Genomic DNA, 21,257 nt, shown 5'->3' with positions numbered 1-21,257 from the left:
TATCTGCATTTACCAGGTCAGAACCTGGGAAGAGTTAGTTCTGGAGTCCCTCTACCGTGCCTGTTCCCCTCTGGGTCCTTCTGTGGTTGCCTGGTCTTGGAAAGTCCATCCTATGCTGGGTGGTAGGATCTAGTACACCCACTCCCATCTCCTCCAACTTGCCCTTACGTAGCTTGATGTTGGAGCAGAGTTTTTTTGTTTTGTTTTTTTAGTTGATTTTTTTTTTATTTTTCTGAAGCTGGAAACGGGGAGGCAGTCAGACAGACTCCCGCATGCGCCTGACTGGGATCCACCCGGCATGCCCACCAGGGGGCGATGTTCTGCCCCTCTGGGGCGTCGCTCTGTTGCATCCAGAGCCATTCTAGCGCCTGAGGCAGAGGCCAAGGAGCCATCCCCAGCGCTCGGGTCATCTTTGCTCCAGTGGAGCCTTGGCTGCGGGAGGGAAAGAGAGAGACAGAGAGGAAGGAGAGGGGGAGGGGTGGAGAAGCAGATGGGCGCTTCTCCTGTGTGCCCTGGCCGGGAATCGAACCCGGGACTCCTGCACGCCAGGCCGACGCTCTACCGCTGAGCCAACCGGCCAGGGCTTTAGTTGATTTTAAAGTGAGGAAAGGACAGAAAGAAACAGAAACATCAATCTGTTCTATATGTGCCATGACTGGGGATCATACCAGCAACGTTTGAATAGTAGGTCAACCAACCAAGCTGTCTGGCCAGGGCATGAAGCCACTTAAAATATGTTTCCTGGGCCCTGGCCGGTTGGCTCAGCGGTAGAGCGTCAGCCTGGCATGCGGGGGACCCGGGTTCGATTCCCGGCCAGGGCACATAGGAGAAGCACCCATTTGCTTCTCCACCCCCACCCCCTCCTTCCTCTCTGTCTCTCTCTTCCCCTCCCGCAGCCGAGGCTCCATTGGAGCAAAGATGGCCCGGGCGCTGGGGATGGCTCCTTGGCCTCTGCCCCAGGCGCTAGAGTGGCTCTGGTCGCGGCAGAGCGACACCCGGGAGGGGCAGAGCATCGCCCCCTGGTGGGCAGAGCGTCGCCCCTGGTGGGCGTGCCGGGTGGATCCCGGTCGGGCGCATGCGGGAGTCTGACTGTCTCTCCCCATTTCCAGCTTCAGAAAAAAAAAAAAAAAATGTTTCCTGGTAGCAGGTGCCACCACCTGAAATAATTTTTTTACCTAGTTCCTTGTTTTTGGCCTGCTGCCCCTGATACAAAAGGAGCTCAGAAGAGTGGGACCATATCCATCTCCTTGCCTGCTCAACCCTGGCACCTGCCCCAGGCCTCTGGGCAGGGACTCAGCAAATATGTGTGTTGGCAGAATGAAGACCCACTGCCTCTTTAACAGACACAGAGATCTCAGAAGTCAGGGTGGTGGGGAGTGGGGGTTATGCAGAGAAAAGTGAGACAGAAAGATTGGTTAGCCATCCACAGTGAGCCACACAGGCTGGATAGAGAGAAGGCCTGTAAGGGTCTGTGTTGAGCACAAACATGCCAGGAAACCTCTTGTCAGCCACCCCCCAGAAAGACCCGTGAAGGAAGGCTGCAGCATGGTCGCCGCCTTCCTCTGCCCTGCCTCAGTGTGTGTCCTGCAGCTGCTATAACAAATCACTACAACTTGGTGGCTTAAAACAATAAAGTTTCTCACAGTTCTGGAGGTCGGGAGTCCAACATGGGTCTCACGGGGCTAAAACTCAGGTGTGTATGGGGCTAGTCCCTCTTGAAGCTCCAGAAGGAGATAGTTTCCAGCTTCTAGAGGTGCCATATCCTGGGCTCTTGGCCCCTCCCTCCATCTTCACAGCCACACAGCCTTTCCCATCATCACTCTCATCCTCCTGTCTCTCTTATAAGGACCCTGTGATAAGGGCCCACTGGGCCCTCCAAGTAATCCAGGATCATCCCCCAAACTTACATCTGCAAATTCCCTTTTGCCTCATGGGGTGACGTGTCCACAGGTCCCAGGGACTAGGACCCTACACATGTAGGCAGTCTGGAACCTCTCTGGCCCTCAGCAGCCATGTCTAAATGGTGAGATGCCGCCCACCGCACAGAATTCTGTAAGTGACCACATTGGAATGTAGTGGGCAGACGGAGGGGCAGCTGATCTACTGATGATAGGAGGGTGTACCATGCTGGACATGTTCTTCTGGACTTAAGCAAATTCAGCACACGGCCACTGTATGGCACTTATATTCTTTTTTTTTTTTTTTTTTTTTTTATTCATTTTTAGAGAGGAGAGAGAGACAGAGAATGAGAGAGAGAGAAGGGGGGAGGAGCTGGAAGCACCAACTCCCATATGTGCCTTGACCAGGCAAGCCCAGGGTTTCGAACCAGCGACCTCAGCATTTCCAGGTCGACGCTTTATCCACTGCGCCACCACAGGTCAGGCGGGCACTTATATTCTTAACTTGCCCTGGACAACTGGTCTCCCACTCCGTGTCTCAGAGATGACTGCAGCGTGTTGGGCTCTGTTTAATTTCTGATATGCAGAGTGCATCCAAGCTGTTGTCTAAGGCCTGCTGTCCTGGCACAGACCAGCTCCACTGGCCTCAGTATGGTGCCATTGGTCTGTGAATGGAGGTAGTCTCCATGGGAAATGAGCTCGTCTGAGCTAACAGGCTTAAATAGCTGTCATCTGCAATGAGGCCCCTAGGGTCCTTTCTTGAGGAGTCCTTATTTCCCCCAGACCCCTCGACCCTGAGCCTCCCTGTCTGGGGAGAGTGAGTTGCTGACTTGGTCTGGAAAAGTTAGCTTTCAGCAGCAATAACTGGGTGGCTTGCAGCACTTTTGGAAGCCATGGAGATGGGCAGCTGCTGAGCACAGGGACCAAGGCATGCCTTCTACTTTGTCTCCTGAGGACTCACTGGTGGATGGCCCATGAGGCCCCAGGCAGGCTGGTGGGGAAAGTTAGCCAGCCTCTGAGCCTTATTATTTTTGTTGTTTTTTGTGTTTTGTCTGCAAATTGGGGAGGGGGTTGGGGAAGAGGCAACTGACCCACCTCTGGGAACACACCCGCTGATAGTTGGATCTAACTAGAATAGAGCTGTGGCTGCTCCTTTTTGTGTCCAGTCCCCATGAACCCCACTCACAGGACGCTCGGTCAAGGTGGACCTGGGTCTTATTCTGGTTTGCATGCAGGCCAGTGTGTTAGTCATCAAGATGATTTGGGCCCGCCTTTGTGAAACTATCCTTTGAACAAGTATTTACCTGGGACAGATGCTCAGACAGACACAGGATTCTGTGTCCCCTGTATGGCTGTGCTGCCACAGGAGTGGTCAGGTATGAGGGCATACATGGAGGAGTGGTTGCTAGGCAAGGCTTAGGCTTTTGGGGGAACCTGGAAGGGGATGAGGAAGGAAGCAGGTATATCCTGGGTTAAGCCAGTGGGTAGACTTTGAGCTAGGCAGTGCTGGGCTGGGCTGGCAGGGCAGGAGGAGGAAGAGAAGGTTGGGGATTGGCCCTAGCCCCTGGAGAGGTGAGGAAGACCTGACGGAGGGAGACAGCCATCAGCCCCTTCAGGAGACTGTCCTGTGGCCACAATGAACCAAAACGTATCTGGGGACCTCTGCTGGGCCAGGGTAGGTGGAGGGGGCAGGAAGAATGTAGCCAAGAAGGGGGTATCTGCTCCTGGAAGTTTACCCAAAGTGGAGGGGCGCTGAGGTGCTACAGTCCCACTTTTCTCACCAAAGCATAAGGCCTGCTGTCTGCTGAGGTAGATAGAGGATAATGAGGCTCAGGACCCTGGACTAGCACAGACTCAGAGGAGCCCCAGGCTATGGAGGGAGGGCCATGGGCACACTGTTGCTGCCCCTTGCTCAGCTTTCATGTCCTCATCTGCACAAGGCTGTGGGTCCCATGCAGGGGGAGCATGAGATAAAACGTTCAAACCCACTAATGTGCGATGTGATGGGAACATGCTGTGGTGGCCAGTGGCTGCATCCTGAATTTTGACTAAAGATCTGGCTTTGGGATTGGGCCATATGAAGGCAACCCTACGTGTCCAGTAATGACAGATGAGGGACAAGGGCCTGGCAGGCTAGAACTGGTGCAAGAGCCACACAATATGCATGATGTCCACGATGAGCCCAGGAATTCATCAGAAAGTTCATTTAGGGATGTGAAAATAGAACTTAGGCAGACCTGTTTTAAATATCTCACAGTGTAGGCCTTTGGGCTCCAGGCAAAGGGGCAGGGGGGCAGTGACTCTGAGGGAGTGCCAGGGTACAGAGCAGGCCCACAGCAAGGAGCTGCAGTTGCCAAGCCCCTTTGTGCCAGGCTCTGTCCTGGAAACCTGTTTCACCCTCCATGCTCTGCAGTACCTTGAGGGGAAGCAGGACTGGCAATCATTTTCTTCTGAAAGCAGCCAGAGGTGTGGCCGTGGGTCTGATTTGCCATGCCCACTGTAAAGAACACCCCTTCTCTCTGAGGCCTCTCAACTGTGCCACATTCTGGAACCACATGCAGCCCTTTTCTTCTCAGATCTGCTCTGCCCTCTCTAGAATGTTTTTTTCCCAGCCTCATTTTGCTGGTGAGCTCTTGCTCCTCTTTCTCAGAGAGGCCTCCCAGATTGGATGGAGCTGAGTGAGAGCTGGAGGCCAATTTTCCTGTGCCACAACTTGGTCTGCCTGGCCCCAGATCCCAAGTGCCTGCGTAGAGCCTGTGCCAAGTCAGCTCTGGCAGACTCCTGTGAGGCATTATTGTCCCATACCTGTTTTCTACATTAGGATACACAGGCCTCTCCGGAGGAGGAACCCTTGCCCAGTCTCATGCCTTCCTCTCAAGGCCAAAGATGAGGGACATGGTCCCCCGGATGTCTCATGGCTCAGAAGGTCTGAAGCAGAAAGGCAATGAGATGTGGGGCTCGGGCTGGAGGAGCAGGGGGACCTAGGACTAGCCCTTGAGGGTAGGGATAGAGGGAGCCTTGCCCTAACCAGAACAAAAGTGAAAGGTCCTGTCAGAAGGTCTCCACAGAGGAAGCAGAGAGGAGTCCTGTTTGTCCCGTTTCCATCTCACTCTGACTTCCAAGGGCTTCTGGGGTATGGCCAAGCCTGAGCTCTGGGATCCTGGGAGGGAGGATGTGGTAGGGGGACTTGGACATTCCTGAGGAGTACTGTGTGGTCACCAGGTGATGGTAGGGGCTGCTGCCCACTGATGCTGAGCTGTCCTGCCCTTCCTGCCCCAGGCTAACTTTGGCTGGCTGACTTAGCTGGCAGCTGTACCTGCCCTGCCTTGCCATGGACCAGGACTATGAGCGGCGCCTCCTTCGGCAGATCATCATCCAGAATGAGAATACGATGCCGTGTGTGAGTACCTGGTGGTCACCCCTGCTAGTGCTGGCCTGGACCGGTGGAGCTGGTGAGAAGACAGGATGAGGCTGTGGTTGGCCAGTAGGTTTCAGCCCTCAGCAAACAGAGGGAGGTGCCATGCAGGTGAAAAACACATCCTTCCCCAGAACTCCCCCATGGTGGCACTACGGTCATACCTCAGTGTGAAGTTCCACCAGAGGTTCAGTGCACCTCCCCTTCTGCTGGAGACCTCTTATTCTCCCCCCACCCCCATTATTTACTTATTTATTTATTTATTTATTTAGTATTTTTCTGAAGTGAGAAGCAGGTAGGCAGAGAAACAGACTCCCACATGCACCCCACCAGGATCCACCTGTATGCCCACTAGGGGGCAATACTCTGCCCATTCTTTGCAACTGGAGCCATTCTAGCACCTCCATGAGGCAGAGGCCATGGAGCCATCCTCAGGGCCTGGGCCATCTTGGCTCCAATGGAGCCTTGGCTGTGGGAGGGGAAGAGAGAGACAGAGAGAAAGGAGAGGGGAAGGGTGGAGAAGCAGATGGATGCCCTGACCAGGAATCAAACCCAAGGTATCCACACACTGGCTCTACCACTGACCCAACCGGCTAGGGCAAGACCCCTTCTTTATAGGACCTGTGCCTCTTGGTCTGCAGGGGGTGCCGGCCCTTCCCGTGGGCTATAGTCAGGACCAGGGGGATGAGGGAATGTGAGCCACCCTCCTCACACACACCCCTTTTCTTTTTTATTTTATTTACTTAGGCCCTGGCCAGGTGGTACAGTAGATAGAGCATCGTTCCAGCATGCTGATCATCCCACAGGTTCATTCCCTGGTCAAGGCACATATGAGAAGCAACCAATGTAACACAATTAAATGGAACAGCTAAATAGAACAAGTTGATGCTTCTCTCTCCCTCCCTTCCCTCTTTCCCTTCCCTTCCCACCCCTCTCTCCCTTCCCTTCATTTCCCTCTCTCCTTTCCCTCCCACCCCCTCTCCCCTTCTCCCCTTCCCCTTTTCCCCTTGCTCCTCTCCCCTTTCTTCTCTTCCCCCCTCCCCTCTCTCCCCCTCCCTCTTTCTCCCTTCCTCTCTTCTCCCTTTCTTTCTCAAATCAGTGGAAAAACATAAAATAGTATTTATTAATTGAGAGAGGAAGGGAGAGAGAAAAATATTGATTTGTTGTTCCACTTATTTATGCATTCATTGGTTGATTCTTTTTTTTTTTTTTTTATTGATTTTTTTAATTGATTTTTAGAGAGAGGGGAGAGAGAGAGAAGGGGGAGGAGCAGGAAGCATCAACTCCCATATGTGCCTTGACCAGGCAAGCCCAGGGTTTCGAACCGGCAACCTCAGTGTTCCAGGTCGACGCTTTATCCCACTGCGCCACCACAGGTCAGGCCCCATTGGTTGATTCTTATATGTGCCCTGACCAGGGATTGAACTTGCAGCCTTGGTATTTTGGGATGACGCTCTAACCAACTGAGATACCCTGCCAGGACCTACCTTCACATTTTCCAGATGGAGTAGTGTAGGGCCCAGCCCCACAACCCCACAGGCAGGGGAGTTGGCCTTGGAACAGCCAGTCTACATGGGAAGGGGTCAGGGTGCTGGGACACAGCCTATGGGATGGGGTTGACAGAGCTAAGGGGTCTGGGAAGGATCCTTTCTGTCTCTTCCAGCTTCTTGTGCTGCTGGCAATCCTTGGCTTTCAGACCCATCATCTAGGTCTCTGCTTCGTTTTCACATCATCTTTTCTGTGTCAGTGTCTCTGACTCTCCTAAGGACACCAGGCCCACCAGTGTGACCTTGTCTTAACTTGACTCAATCTGCAGACACTATTTCCAAATAAGGTAGCATCCCAAGTGCCATGGGTTAGGCCATCAATGTATGCTTTTGTGGAGACAAAGTTCAACCCAGAGCAGATCACTTATAGATTAAGGACATTTGTCAGACAGTCACATGGGGTCAGAGGGTTGGCTGGAAGTGATGCACCTGCCTTCATATCTTAGTTCTGGTGGTTGGGTTATTGTTCTATTGGAGAAGATCCCCATGTGTGGGATATGAGAGTGATGAGACAAGTTCTCAGTGCTCAAGGAATAAATATTCAACTTTCTGTTCCTTATGATCACTTAGAAATAAAGCCACCTTATAGTGTGCTAATGTCTTGGGCTTTGTTGCTCCCTGGCCTCTTCCTGCCTCATGAAGCTGCCAAGAGGGTCCAGCATATGAATTATTTACTTAAATGTTTTACCTCTGCCCCTTGGGTTTCCAAGATTGACCCCCTCATTCAGTGGCCAGATGCCAAATATAGCAGGCAGTGTGGGTCAGGCTGGAGGCTCTGAAGCACACAGCCCCACCCTGCCATCCTTTCAGGTTTCGGAAATGCGGCGGACCCTGACACCTGCCAACTCCCCTGTGTCCTCCCCCAGCAAGCACGGGGACCGCTTCATCCCCTCGAGAGCCGGTGCCAACTGGAGTGTCAATTTCCACAGGATCAATGTGAGGGCAGAGGGCAAGGAGGGGCAGGGGAGAAGCACCACTGACCCCAAAGCCTGGGGCAAGGCCAGGACATTCCAGCTCACCCTTCCTTCCTCTCCCTCCCTCTCCCACAGGAAAATGAGAAGTCTCCCAGCCAGAACCGGAAAGCCAAGGATGCCACCTCGGACAATGGCAAAGGTCAGGAATCAGGGCTCCAGACAACCTCTTTCACCCGCTCACCTGGTCCCATCCTAGCCTCTCAACATATTTGGTGCTCGCAGATGGCCTGGCCTACTCAGCCCTGCTGAAGAATGAGCTGCTAGGAGCTGGCATCGAGAAGGTGCAGGACCCACAGACGGAGGACCGCAGGCTACAGCCCTCCACACCTGAGAAGAAAGGCCTCTTCACGGTGAGCCTGCCAGCCATGTTCACACTGACCACTGCTTCTCGCTGGGGATAGAGATCCCTCTCCTCCATGACTGATCAGGCTTGGCCCTTGTCCCCAGTCTCCTGTCAGTTCCTCGTCCCCTGTGCACCAGCTGTGTTGAACCCCAGAGAGTGCAGGGGAAGGCAGAGCCAGACCCCGAGGCTTGCCCTGTGGCCCTCTTAGGCACATGCTGAAAGAGTGGTGACCCTGGGGCAGTTGCTTAGGTGCAGAGTGCAGGAGCAGTGGCCTCAGCAGAGCCACCCCACAGAGCATGTCCATACCATGCCGGATCATGGAGGCCCCTAGGAGTGCTGGAAAGATTCTGGCTTCAGTCCCTCAAGGTGGCTAAGGGGCTGGTGGTGCAAAGGGGCAGGAGCATGCTGACAGTCACTGCTAAGAGAGGCCTGGTTTGCTTCTCCAGGTTTCTGGAACCCAAGATGCCCCAGTTAGAGGTCCTCCTGGTTAGAGCAAGCAGTACCCCCACTCTTCCACCCAACACCAGGAGCACAGGGCACTCAGGCTTTGGGTCTGAGGTTCCTGAGTTCAGGGCCCAAAGTGTCCACTCAGTAGGTGTGTGTGTGTCCCTTTTCAGTATTCCCTCAGTACCAAGCGCTCGAGCCCTGATGATGGCAATGATGTGTCTCCCTACTCCTTGTCTCCCGTCAGCAACAAAAGGTGAGTCTGGGTCTTCAAGAACTGGGACAGGGTGGGAGTGGACAGCAGGGTAGTACATGAAACCTACAGTTTAGTCTTAGGACTCTTCACTGGGGTACACTGTCAGCCCAAACACTTTGGGTTCGGACTGGGTAAGGGGGAATCAGGAAGGGCTCTCTGGAGGAAGAGCCAAACAAAGGGGATGATGTGACTGTCAAGGCCTGGAGTGGCCAAACACCTGAATGCAAAAAGCCTTGTGTTCGCCTGACCAGGCGGTGGTGCAGTGGATAGAGCATTGGACTGGGATGCGGAGGACCCAGGTTCGAGACCCTGAGGTCGCCAGCTTGAGCATGGGCTCATCTGGTTTGAGCAAAAGTTCACCAGCTTGGACCCAAGGTTGCTGGCTCGAGCAAGGGGTTACTCGGTCTGCTGACGGCCCATGGTCAAGGCACATACGAGAAAGCAATCAATGAACAACTAAGGTGTCACAACGAAAAACTAATGATTGATGCTTCTTATCTCTCTCCATTCCTGTCTGTCTGTCCCTATCTATCCCTCTCTCTGACTCTCTCTCTGTCTCTGTAAAAAAAAGAAAAGAAAAGCCTTGTGTTCATGGGGTCACCCACAGTTATGGGGTCACATGGGCAGAGGAGCAGGATTAGCAGGAGGAGATACATCAAGGACTATTGTGCACTAGGGGTAGTAACATTAGCCAATGAGTAGTGATAACCACGTGGCTGATTGACAGAAAATCACCATCTTGGGCTCTCCTTACAGTCAGAAGTTACTGCGGTCACCACGGAAACCCACGCGCAAGATCTCCAAGATCCCCTTCAAGGTTCTGGATGCACCTGAGCTGCAAGATGACTTCTACCTGAACCTGGTGGACTGGTCATCTCTCAACGTGCTCAGTGTGGGGCTGGGCACCTGTGTGTACCTTTGGAGCGCCTGCACCAGCCAGGTGAGTGCCCTAGTGTCTACAAGTGTGTGTGCAAGTACTCGCGTTTATGTTTGTGCCTCAGAGGTATAGTAGCTGACCGGCCTGTGTGAAGGATGAGTGTGGTTGGATGCTCCAGAGCCTGGGGCAGCACCCAGCCACCCTCTCACCCCTGAGGCCTACCTTCCAAGGGCAGACTGGAACTCAGGAATAGTCATCAGGGGTGAGCGGAGGCCCCTGTGTCCCTCCTGCTGTGGGCTATCTCCTGTGATGATGGGGAGCCCTTGTTTTCTGTCTGAGTTCAGCTTCTGCCGGGGTCTGCAGAGGAGAGGAGGTGGATGTTCAGGCCTGGCTAGGCCTAGGGGCTGCTCCACCCCACCCCAGCACTAACTCTGAGCTGTTGCCAGGCCTGCCATGGAGTCAGGCACTGCCCTTCAGGGTAGGTAGTTTTCAGAGATTAATCTGTGTGATGCCCTCATCACCTGAGCATCCTTCTTCAGACTTTCCAATTACTCATTCCTTTACTGGCATGTGTCCCCTTGCAGCCTGCAGCCTCTTGGGCACCCCGGCATTATTATTGCAGGTCCCAGTACTGACACCAGTGCCCATAGGCCCGAGCTGACTGACTGAATGAATGAACAGATGGATGAATAGACAAGTGAACAGTTGGGACCTTGAAGGATCAGCAGGCGGCACGTCATCTCATACCGACTGCTCCCTCCTTCTCCCAGGTGACCCGGCTGTGTGACCTCTCTGTCGAAGGAGACTCAGTGACCTCCGTGGGCTGGTCTGAGCGGGTCAGTACACTGGACTTGTTCCCTGGCTGAGCAGGGCTGGGCAGGGATCGTCTAACTGGGCCTTGCTGGCTAGGGCCCTCCTCAGTGTTTGGGGACTTGGGAGACCCAGGGTAGCCAGAGCCCATCCTGGAGGTCTTGTCCAAGCTCCAGGGTGATGTCTGTAACCTGTCTGTCTGCAGTCTGGTAGAGATTGTTACAGTGACAGGATTGCTGGCAGAACTCCTCCACAGAGACACAGGGTTTGCCAAAGCCTCCATAGAGCCCCACCCCCCACCCCAGCCAGCAGGCAGCCCAGGCTCAGGCAGTCAAGTCTACACATTGAAGTGCATGGGTCTTAAGTGTGTGTTGGCTGGATTTTGACAAATCCATGTGCTGTGTGACCATTTCCCCAAGAATTCCCGGGGGTGGGAACAATCACCATGATCAGAAAGGACATGTATTAAAGATCTTGCAAAGAAATGGCCACAAGGCCCTGAAGCCCAAGAGGAGGGAGGGGAGAGCCCAAGGATGCTGGGTCCCCACACCTGGGCCTGATGTCCATTCGACTGCATCCTTGGTCCTAGGGGAACCTAGTAGCCGTAGGCACGCACAAGGGCTTTGTACAGATCTGGGATGCAGCCGCAGGGAAGAAACTCTCCATGCTGGAAGGCCACACAGCACGTGTTGGTGAGGAGCCCATGGTCCTGGTGGCTGGGTGTGATCCCAGTGGGTGGGAGTGATCCTAGGCATGAAGGAGTGATGATTCCCAGAGCACCCTGCTCCTGAGAGGCCAGGCATTGGCCTTACCCCACCTTCTGCCTGGATTCCAGGGGCGCTGGCCTGGAATGCCGACCAGCTCTCATCTGGGAGCCGGGATCGCATGATCCTGCAAAGGGACATCCGTACCCCACCTCTTCAGTCTGAGCGGAGGCTGCAAGGCCACCGGCAGGAGGTGTGTGGGCTGAAGTGGTCCACTGACCACCAGCTTCTCGCCTCAGGAGGCAATGACAACAAGGTAGATGCCCTGGGCCCCTCACTGTCCCAGCCTCTGGGTTGTTCCACCCAGCAGGCCAGCCCCCATCCATAGAGCAGGGTTGATAAGGATATACCCTGAGGGAGGACCATGATGAATTGGGGTGAGGCCATTCATCTTCTCCCCTGGGGCCACAGCCACTTGGGGGTCTCACAGCTGCTGCCCCCACACCCACACCCACCACCAGCTGCTGGTCTGGAACCACTCAAGCCTGAGTCCTGTGCAGCAGTACACGGAGCACCTGGCGGCTGTGAAGGCTATAGCCTGGTCCCCACACCAGCACGGGCTGCTGGCATCCGGCGGTGGCACAGCTGACCGCTGCATCCGCTTCTGGAACACACTCACAGGGCAGCCGCTGCAGTGCATAGACACAGGCTCCCAGGTGTGCAACCTGGCCTGGTCTAAGCATGCCAACGAGCTGGTAAGTACAGGGTGCAGATCCAGCTGGGGTGTACCTTGTGGCATGCACAAGAACGTATGGGAGCAGGAACCCTGGGCCACAGCATGGCCTCCCCTTAGATTCTGGGGTGAAACCAGGCCCCTGCCACTCAGGTCATAGAACCAGATCTCAGTCTGGAGGTGTCCGCCCCAATCTGGGCGCCCATGCCTACTGACCATCAGGAGAGGCTGAGCTCTGGGTGCTGTAGCTTCCTGTTACCCTCCAGTCATCAACCAGAGTTGGAGATTAAGGAGCCAAGCCAGTCCAGGTGTCCTTGCTCTTCATTGGGTGCATCAGGGGGAGTGGACAGCTTGTGTCTGAGCTGTGGGTTTGTGGGAGGAGAGCCCCAGGTTCTGATAGCCCTCTCTCTACCCCCCAGGTGAGTACACATGGCTACTCACAGAACCAGATCCTGGTCTGGAAGTACCCGTCCCTGACCCAGGTGGCCAAGTTGACCGGGCACTCCTACCGGGTTCTATATTTGGTGAGTCTACACTGGTGGGTCCCAGACCCAGCACTGGGCCCCTAGGAAGGCTGGGTACAGATCCAGCTGGAAGTTTCCCCAACCTGGGTCTTTGGAGTGGGGGTGGGATAATCCAGACCAGTTCCCATGTCTGGTCCCAAAAACAGGGCCACTTTGTTCTGCTTTTGATGTTGGTTGTGTTATCACTTTAAATCTATGTTTCTGAACTCCTCAGGTCTGTGAGGAAGGGCAGCTCTGCCCTGAGAATCTCCACACATTAGTTTTTTCTTTTTCTTTTAAGTGAGAGGAGGGGAGATAGACTCCTACATGCACCCCAACCAGATCCACCCAGCAACCCCCATCTGGGGCCGATGCTTGAATCAGCTGAGCTATCCTCAGTGCCTCAGGCGAATACTCAGACCAACTGAGCTATCCTCTGCCTTGGGCCTCTGCTCGGACCAGTCAACCTACTGGCTACAAGAGGGAAAGAGAGAAAGGGAAGAGGGATGGGAAGAGAAGCAGGTGGTCATTTCTCATGTGTGTCCTGACCAGGGATTAAACTGGGACATCCACACACTGGGCCTACACTTTATCCACTGAGCCAACTGGCCAAGACCCCATTAGTTTATCTCTTTTTTTTTTTTAAGAAACACATTTATTTATTATTTATTTTTGTATGTGTGTGACAGAGAGAGGGACAGATAGGGATAGACAGACAGGAAGGGAGAGAGATGAGAAGCATCAATTCTTCGTTGTGGCACCTTAGTTGTTCATTGATTGCTTTCTCATATGTGCTTGACCAGGGGCCTATAGCAGACTGAGTGACTCCTTACTCAAGCCAGCGACCTTGGGTTCATGCTGGTGAGCTGTGCTCAAACCAGATGAGCCCGCGCTCAAGCCGGCGACCTCAGGGTTTCGAACCTGGGTTCTCTGGATTCCAGTCCAGTGCTCTATCCACTGCGCCACTGCCTGGTCAGGCCCCATTAGTTTATCTTTAACAAAATATATATATGAAGAAGCACAATTAAACCCCACCCAACTATTCAGAAAATCTCTGAGTCTCTGGCCTGGTAGCTTAGTTGGTTACAGCATCGTCCTTGATCCGCCAAGGTTTCAGGTTTGATCCCCAATCAGGGCACATACAAGATCAACCAATGAATACAAAAATAAGTGGAACAACAAATCAATGTCTCTCTCTCTCTCTCTCTCTTTCTCTCTCTCTCTCTCTTTCCCTCGCTTGCTCTCTTTCAAATTAATAAATAAATAAAATTTTAATGTCTGAGAATGGTTCACCTATTTGCATGTGCCTGGGGACAGGAGACCCTCTCCAAACACAGTCCTTCCTCAACTGTTTTCTTTCTTTCCAGAAGAAATGTTCTTTGCTTAAACCGTCATGTCCTTTGCCTTAGTGCAAACAATAGACCCACCCTCCCGGGTGGGGGGCAGGGGCATCCTGTTTTTGGCTTTCATAAGGGTTTGGCTCCCCCTGCCCTCTCCCCAAAATGGGCTCCATCCATGGGGCTAGCTGCAGAGCACAGGGACAATGAAGGTCTCTCTTCCTGTAGGCTATGTCCCCTGATGGAGAGGCCATTGTCACTGGTGCTGGAGACGAAACCCTGAGGTTCTGGAATGTCTTTAGCAAAACCCGTTCAACAAAGGTAAAGTGGGTCGGTATCAGCTGCAGGTGTTCCCCCATGTGTGTCCCCTTAGCCTGTCAGCCCTATTCACCAAACTGCTATAACTTCCCCCTGAGGCCCCTGCGCCCCTCTCTGTGTTCCTGTATGGCTCTGCACCCCCAGCCAGGTGCTCTCAGTGCCAGGAAACAATAGTGACTACTCATGTTTCTCCGGCCCAAAGCATCTGTTCTCCTCCAGCTGTGGGCTCAGCTTTCCCTCCTGTGTGCTCTGCAGGAATCTGTGTCCGTCCTCAACCTCTTCACCAGGATCCGGTAAACCACAGGCCAAGCCATCAGGGCAGAGGAGCACCACCTGTCATCATGTGCATGACCCTCCCTTCCTGCACATGTCCCCAGAGGAAGCAGCCAGGTGGGCGGGGAGCCAGGCCCAGAGAGACCCTGAAGATTCTCATTAAAGCCTGATTGTGAACCCTGTCAGCGGTGTTTGGGGCGGGGATATTGTTGGGCACCAGCAGGCACAGGGCTTCCAGGTCCCTCCACACTAGGAAGCCCATGGCCCCAGCTCTGACCTGCACTCAGATGGGGATGGACGCCTCCCTGGACCCCTGCCATCTTCCCTTTGTGTCCATCACCACCTTGTTGGGCTGCATGCTCTTTCCGGAAGTATGGGTTCACCACTACTGCCACCACCCACGCCTCCAACAGGACAGACAGCTGGATGCCAAGCTGGTCAGCTAGGAGGGGCCCAGCAGTAGGACGGCTCAGGTCAACCCATGGATCAACAGGACGCTCCTAATAGGTCTCTTTGTGGCCGCCTCTGCGTGTGCTGGCAGTCATCCTGGTGACTTTACTAGGGGCCGGGCATCAGAAGCAGGCCCCAGGCAGGCTTTGCACCAGAGGAGGTCATCTTGAGATGGACTTGTTCAAGGAAATCTGAAGTTGAATCTACTCACCATGAAGTGCTTGCCCTGACCCTGCCCTGTTCTTGTTACTAATGGGGTCACAGCTGAGCTCTATCACCAGTGGGACTATGGTTCCTGTGGCTTGCTGGTATACAGATCCAGGTGACCTAAGGGTGGTGCCTCACCCTCTCCAGCTTCATCCCCATTAGGCTGTGCCATTGTGTCCTGTCCATCTGTGCCCGTGGCCCTGTGGAAGCCAGGGAGAGGGCGGGTACCCACTGGTCCTCCCAGAAGCTTCCCAGGTTAACCCTACCCCCACCTTGTCATCCTCTGCCCAGTACCTGTGCACCATCTCATTTCCAGATCTGGAGAAATCAGAGGGAGAGAGGAGGATCCAGGTATGGCCAGGGTCCTGAGCAGCCCCATCCATCCTCAGAATGGAAGGCAGTCCTGGGGCAGAGTGGGGATCGCTCTGGCTCTGCTTCGAGGCCCCACTCTAGTGTTCCCCTTGCAATTGGCCATGTGTGTGCATGTGTATATATGTATTTGCAATTTTCTCTGTGTTTTGTAGATGGGTCCCAGAAATGTTTAAAGCTAGTTGTGGAGGGGCACAGCCCACCCATTATGCCTGGGGGTGATACAGGGTCACAGCTTTTAAAGCCTTCATTTAGGAGGAGTGATTAGTTAAATCTCTGTGGATTTGGGGAAGGGTGGAACCCTGCCTCCCATGCCCCATTTGAGCATCTGCATGCTGCAGCCTCAAGCCAGGACACTGTATATAGATGTATTTTGGTTGATCAGCATCTTATTTTTGTTTACTTTTTTTTTTAATAAGAAAATGATCTTTCTCTGTCACACCATCACCATGTGAAGCTTGCCCAGGGGCTGGCTCTATGAGTAGGACTTGTACCTGGGAGTTGAGACGAACAGTGTGAAATGTATGTCCTCTGCCTGCGAGACTGGTGGGCTGCCCGGCAAGCCTTGTTTTTCGTCTGATGCAGTATCATTGTCATTAAACCAGGCATGGGCTTGTGCATGGCTAGGGCTGGCTGTTCATCTTTCTGGTCCCTAGCTGAGGTGGCTGACAGCTCCAGTCTGCACACACTGGGGGCCCCAGACCAGGTGGTGAGCAGTCTACCCTGTGAGCTGTCTTTGAGGGATGCCAGTGTCCCTGACCTTGTAGTCTAGTGGAGGTGAGGATGATGTCCTTTCATGCTGGTCCTTGCAGTCCAGCTGGGGAAGAGGTGCCCACAGGGCTGGGGGAGAGGGTAGTTTCCACAGGCAGTGAGGTGGGGGCAGAGCAGGCACTGCTGCCACCTCCACCTGACATGACCAAAGCATCTCCTACCCAGCGTCTGTATTTGGGCAAGGTTGAAGGGTTGGGTGGTATAAGCAAGGTATGTCAGGTGTCCTTTGATCGTTTAATGTAGCCTTTTTTGATAAAGGGGTAAGAGTTAAGAGTGAGGCCCTGAGAGCCCAAGGCAGAGGTGAGCAGACCTTGCACCTGCCCATGACTGGTGGAGCATTCCAGGCCCTTCCCTGCAGGTGAAGATCCCCGCGCTAGGTGCTGGGAACAAAACAGACCAGATCCCAAGATCTGTTCTTGGGTGAGAGAGGGGTGTGTGTGCTATGTGACAAAGGTAGGAGGTTTTGAGAAAGGACAGCTTTGAATCCAGGGCTTGCTACAAACCTAATATTTGAGCAAGAATTTAAAGAGCAGGAGACACCTGGGCAGTCTTTCCTGGTAATGGGCACTGCCTGTGCAAACGTTCTGGGGAGGAGAGTTCCTGGTGTGTTAAGAACAGTGAGGAGGCCCCTGTGACTGGTGCAGAATGAGCGAGGAGAGGAAGCGAGGGCAGAGAAAGGTCTGGGCGGGTCATCCTGGGTCTCTACCATGAGGGAGGGGGATGGTACTGAGTTGAGAAGATCACTGTGTGGAGGCCTAACCACTGGTGCAGTGGCCCAGAGAGGCCACAGAGGAGGCTCTGCCAGGTCAGTGATATGATTGGCCAGGACCGAGTGGAGGTGGTAATAGGAGGGCAGAATCTGGACTTTGTTTTGTTTCTTAATTGTGGTAAAGTATGCTTAATTTATAGTTTACCATCTTAAACTGAACAGTTTGGTGGCATTTAGTGCATTCACAATGTGTAAACAGCACCTCTAATTTCAGAACATTTCCATCACCCCAAAAAGAAAACCTATGTCCATTAGCAGTCACCACCCAGCCCTTGGCAAACATAAACCCACTTTCTGTCTCTGGATGTGCCTGTTCCGGACATTTCACATAAATGTAATCACACACGGTGCGGCCTTTTTGTGTTTGGCTTCTCTCACTGAGCATCATGTGTTCAAGGTTCATCTGCATTGTAGCAAGTGTCAGTTCTCCACACCCTTTCATGGCTGATATCCAGTGTGTGGATAAACCAAGTTATGTTTATTTGGTCTGTGGGCATTTGGGTTGTTTCCACTTTCTGGTTATTGTGAATCATGCTATGAACTTTGCAGGTTTTGGTTTTACTTTTTTTTTTAATTTTTATTCATTTTAGAGAGGAGGAAGAGAGGAAGAGAGACAGAGACAGGGGAGAGAGACAGGGAGGAGGAGCTGGAAGCATCAACTCCCATATGTGCCTTGACCAGGCAAGCCCAGGGTTTCGAACCAGCGACCTCAGCATTTCCAGGTCAATGCTCTATCCACTGCGCCACCACAGGTTGAACTTTGCAGGTTTTGTTCTGATGTATTTTAGAACAGATCAAGGACTGGATGGGGTGGGTTGAGAATAAGGGAGGAGTTGGAGACACGGGTCCTAACCCATGTCTGGAAAGGTGAAACTAAGGATGCAGGAGCAAAATTCAGAAGCTCCATTTGGCTTAGAGACCCCCATGTGGGGAGGGGGTCAGGGGAGCACTGAGCCCCAAGCCACCCAAGTGGCCCCATCTCCTTCAGCCCCTCAGCTAGGGTGGGAGGGAGGGAGGGAGCGGTCTACAGGGGTGCCAAGACCACCAGCAGCATTGCCAGGATACAGAGGATGGTCTTTGTTGCTGTCAACAATGACCTCATAGGCCTTCTAGGCAAGAGCACTCAGGAACCCAGAGGCAGACATGCAGACCTTGAAGCAGGAAGCTATCAAGCCCTGTGTCCCCCAGGGGACCCTTGAAATGGACTTCCCAGCACCTCTCTACAGGTGAGTACTTGCCCTGTCCCAGACAAAGTCTCTTTGGGTCACATGATGGGATTTGGTGTGGCTTCTTCCATGTCTCACTAATTCTTCATAAAAGGTATGTTGGTGCTACATCTCCCACTCACCTGCACCTGGGTCCTCTCCTCCCTACAAGTGGTTAGAGCAAGGCAGGCTTGGAGATTGGCAGGGGTGTGCACAGGTCACACATGATCACTCACTGTAAACACAACTATGCGCACACACAACAAACTGAGAAACTAGGTTATCTAGGAGTTTCCTGGGACTGCTATAACAGAACACCACACACTGGGCAGCTTAAACACCAGAAATTCTCCCAGTTCTAGAAGCCATAAGTCCCAAGATCAAGGGATCAGCAGGGCTAGTTCCCTTTGAGACTGAGGGAGAATCTGTTCCACATTCTAGCTCCTGGTGATTTACTGGCAAGTCTTGGTGTTCTTTGGCTTATAGACACAGCACTCCATCTATCCTTCCATCTATGTGTCTATGTCCACAGAGTTCCCTCCTTACAAAGACATCAGGCCCTGGCCAGTTTGCTCAGTGGATAGAGCATTGGCCTGGCATGTGGACATCGCAGGTTCAATCCCTGGTCAAGGGGCATCTATGAGAAGCAACCATCTGCATCTCTTCCCCTCTCCCCATTCTCTCACAGCCAGTGGCTCAGCTGGTTCAAGCATCACCCCAGGCACTGAGGATAGCTCAGTTGATTTGAGCATCAGCCCCAGACGGGTGTTGCCAGATGGATCCCAGTGGGGGCGCAGGCAGGAGTCTGTCTCATGATCTTACCTCGTTTAAAAAAAAAAAAAAAAAAAAGGCCTGACCTGTGGTGGCACAGTGGATTAAACATCAACCTGGAATGCTGAGGTCGCAGGTTCAAAACCCTGGGCTTAGGGGGTGGAAGAAGAAGAAGAAAAAAAAAAAACTTGGGCTTGCCTGGTCAAGGCATATATGGGAGTTGATGCTTCCTGCTCCTCCCCCTTCTCTAAAATAAATAAAAATTTTTAAAAAAGCAGGGGCCACCCTACCCCCACTGTGACATCTTAATTTTATCTGCTAAGACCCACTTTCCAAATAAGGTCATATGCTGAGGTTCCAGTTGGATGTGAATCCTGGAGGACACAACCTAGGTATAGTATCCATTAGTTAAGTGTTTCAGTCAGGATATTCTGCAGCTATAAAAACAAAAATGAGTAAGTGCCCTTTGTGCTACTCCATTTCCAAGAATATTTATTTTGTATTTTTCTGAAGCTGGAAACGGGAGGCAGTCAGACTCCAGCATGCACCCTACCGGGATCCACCCGGCACGCCCACCAGGGGGCATCGCTCTGTCGTGACCAGAGCCACTCTAGCGCCTGGGGCAGAGGCCAAGGAGCCATCCCCAGCGCCTGGGCCATCTTTGCTCCAATGGAGCCTTGGCTGCGAGAGGGGAGAGAGGAAGGAGAGGGGGAGGGGTGGAGAAGCAGATGGGCGCTTCTCCTGTGTGCCCTGGACGGGAATTGAACCTGGGACTTTTGCACACCAGGCCGATGCTCTACTACTGAGCCAACTGGCCAGGGCCCCATTTCCACGAATACTTAAAAGATGTGAAACTGTAGTAAGTTCCCATATTTCTGTACTAGTAGGGACACATGCACGCACTGCCTACTTCTGAAAGGCAGAAATTAGAATGGCAGCCTAGGTCCAGGCTGGCAGCTGAGTAAGGGAATACTTGTTCGTGGTGTATTACTTTAGAGCATTTTTAATTGCATTTTACAAACCATGTTCATTTTGTAGTTCAGAAAAATTTGTTTCAAAAGGGTAGGGCACCGCAAGTGATCTTGAAATGTCCTTTTGGATGGCAAATCAGTCCGTGTCAGGTCCTGAGACTGATGTTCAGAACTGATCAGGCTCACCCCACCTTTTATGAAACGTGTTTCTAGTTTTGAGTCTACTGGAGTGAGAACTCTGCCAACTTGGAGATGGAGGAAGGTCCTTTGCCGTGTTGGCCAGGTCTTTTTGCACCCTCCATGTCACAACGTGGCAATGAAGGTAAAAGGCCCATTCTAGAGATGAGCAAGCTGTGGTTCAGGAAGGGGCAAGGGATGGTCACAGGCTTAGCCTCTATCCCCTCTCCCAACCCTTAGTGATGACTACCTGTCCCTGGAGGGGCCCCGCTGGACACCAGCCATCAAGCAGGCAGTGCGCTGGGAATACACACCCATGGGATGTGACTCAGCTGGCCAGCTGTGGTACACAGGCCTAACCAATTCGGACTCCCGCGAAGCCTGGTTCACGTTCCCAAGGGCCCTGGACAACCCCTACCGAGAGGCTTACACCCGCTGGCATGGATGCTACAGCCACCAGAAGCACAGCATGCCCTTGGGTGAGTGCCTGGCCACCTGCTTTGACCAAGGCCAGCCCTGAGGGGAGGATAAGGGCCAGAGATGACGATGACCTCCCTGACTCTACCTGCAGCCCACACCCAGCACCTCCAGGAGACTGCCTGGTACGACTCCATCGTGCCTTCCCAGTACAGGACCCCCAGCACGAGGTGGGGGACCATGTTGTGGCAAGACAGACCCATCTGGGGCAAGGAATATGGTGAGGCTGGCATCACAGGGGCCAAAGGGTGGAGTTGAAACTGCTTGGGTCCAGGAAGCTGGAGCTAGAAGTTGACCTGGGTCTTACTCCACAGTGGTCAACAGGCACCAATATGTGGTAGAGCCCCTGAGGGGTGTGTCAGACTACGTGCCCTACCTGTCGGCACCGCAGCGTCCACGCTATACAGCCCAGAACTACCGGCAGTGGGACCTGGAACCCTACTGCCCATCCACTGGCCGGCAGCACCCACCCATGGCCACGCCCACTCTCTGATAAAGACCGTCTCTTTGTGGGGACACTGCACCTCTGCTCTGGTGTCTGTCCACATCTGGGGACCAGGGAACTGGTTGGTCAGGTAAAGGGAGTTAGTCAAGCCCCCAGCAACCAGAGGTCCAGGGCAAGAGCCCCGCTGCCCTTCCCATCCCAGGTTCAGGCAGA

General features: G+C 53.3%; 2 protein-coding genes across 4 annotated transcripts in view; both read left to right on the top strand.

Moving 5' to 3' along the window:
* FZR1 (fizzy and cell division cycle 20 related 1) overlaps positions 1-16,082 on the top strand; it is a 28,133-nt gene extending 12,051 nt beyond the window's left edge. The window contains exons 1-15 of one of the 3 annotated variants that reach the window (XM_066276482.1): positions 5,178-5,298; positions 6,061-6,119; positions 6,553-6,689; positions 7,671-7,796; positions 7,910-7,973; positions 8,057-8,184; positions 8,795-8,877; positions 9,634-9,817; positions 10,525-10,590; positions 11,154-11,256; positions 11,400-11,584; positions 11,790-12,023; positions 12,421-12,525; positions 14,070-14,171; positions 14,415-16,082. In XM_066276482.1, coding sequence (XP_066132579.1) covers positions 7,680-7,796; positions 7,910-7,973; positions 8,057-8,184; positions 8,795-8,877; positions 9,634-9,817; positions 10,525-10,590; positions 11,154-11,256; positions 11,400-11,584; positions 11,790-12,023; positions 12,421-12,525; positions 14,070-14,171; positions 14,415-14,456 — 1,413 coding nt within the window. In that variant the 5' untranslated portion in view covers positions 5,178-5,298; positions 6,061-6,119; positions 6,553-6,689; positions 7,671-7,679 and the 3' untranslated portion in view covers positions 14,457-16,082. Of the gene's footprint in view, positions 1-5,177; positions 5,299-6,060; positions 6,120-6,552; positions 6,690-7,670; positions 7,797-7,909; positions 7,974-8,056; positions 8,185-8,794; positions 8,878-9,633; positions 9,818-10,524; positions 10,591-11,153; positions 11,257-11,399; positions 11,585-11,789; positions 12,024-12,420; positions 12,526-14,069; positions 14,172-14,414 lie in introns of those variants that run through there. The other 2 variants (XM_066276469.1, XM_066276476.1) reach the window with 2 other exon arrangements.
* Positions 16,083-16,221: 139 nt separating this feature from the next.
* On the top strand, positions 16,222-21,127 carry TEKTIP1 (tektin bundle interacting protein 1). The gene is made up of 4 exons (XM_066276508.1): positions 16,222-18,224; positions 20,363-20,601; positions 20,694-20,819; positions 20,914-21,127. The coding sequence occupies exons 1-4, from the start codon at positions 18,142-18,144 to the stop codon at positions 21,090-21,092; spliced, it is 627 nt and encodes a 208-aa protein (XP_066132605.1). The 5' UTR covers positions 16,222-18,141; the 3' UTR covers positions 21,093-21,127.
* The last annotated feature ends 130 nt before the right edge of the window (positions 21,128-21,257 follow it).

The sequence above is a fragment of the Saccopteryx bilineata genome, chromosome 1 (assembly GCF_036850765.1).
Source record: "Saccopteryx bilineata isolate mSacBil1 chromosome 1, mSacBil1_pri_phased_curated, whole genome shotgun sequence".
In the NCBI taxonomy this organism is placed as follows: Eukaryota; Metazoa; Chordata; class Mammalia; order Chiroptera; family Emballonuridae; genus Saccopteryx; species Saccopteryx bilineata.
The sequence above is the reverse complement of the archived record's forward strand: the minus strand, read 5'-3'. Positions and strand labels throughout refer to the sequence as shown.

What these genes read in the sequence shown, in the direction of transcription:
- TEKTIP1 (XM_066276508.1), top strand. Translation starts at nt 18,142, where the DNA reads ATGCAGACCTTGAAGCAGGAAGCTATCAAGCCCTGTGTCCCCCAGGGG. An exon ending in GAAGCACAGCATGCCCTTGG is followed by an intron (nt 20,602 to 20,693) that starts GTGAGTGCCTGG and finishes CTCTACCTGCAG; the next exon opens with CCCACACCCAGCACCTCCAG. An exon ending in CATCTGGGGCAAGGAATATG is followed by an intron (nt 20,820 to 20,913) that starts GTGAGGCTGGCA and finishes CTTACTCCACAG; the next exon opens with TGGTCAACAGGCACCAATAT.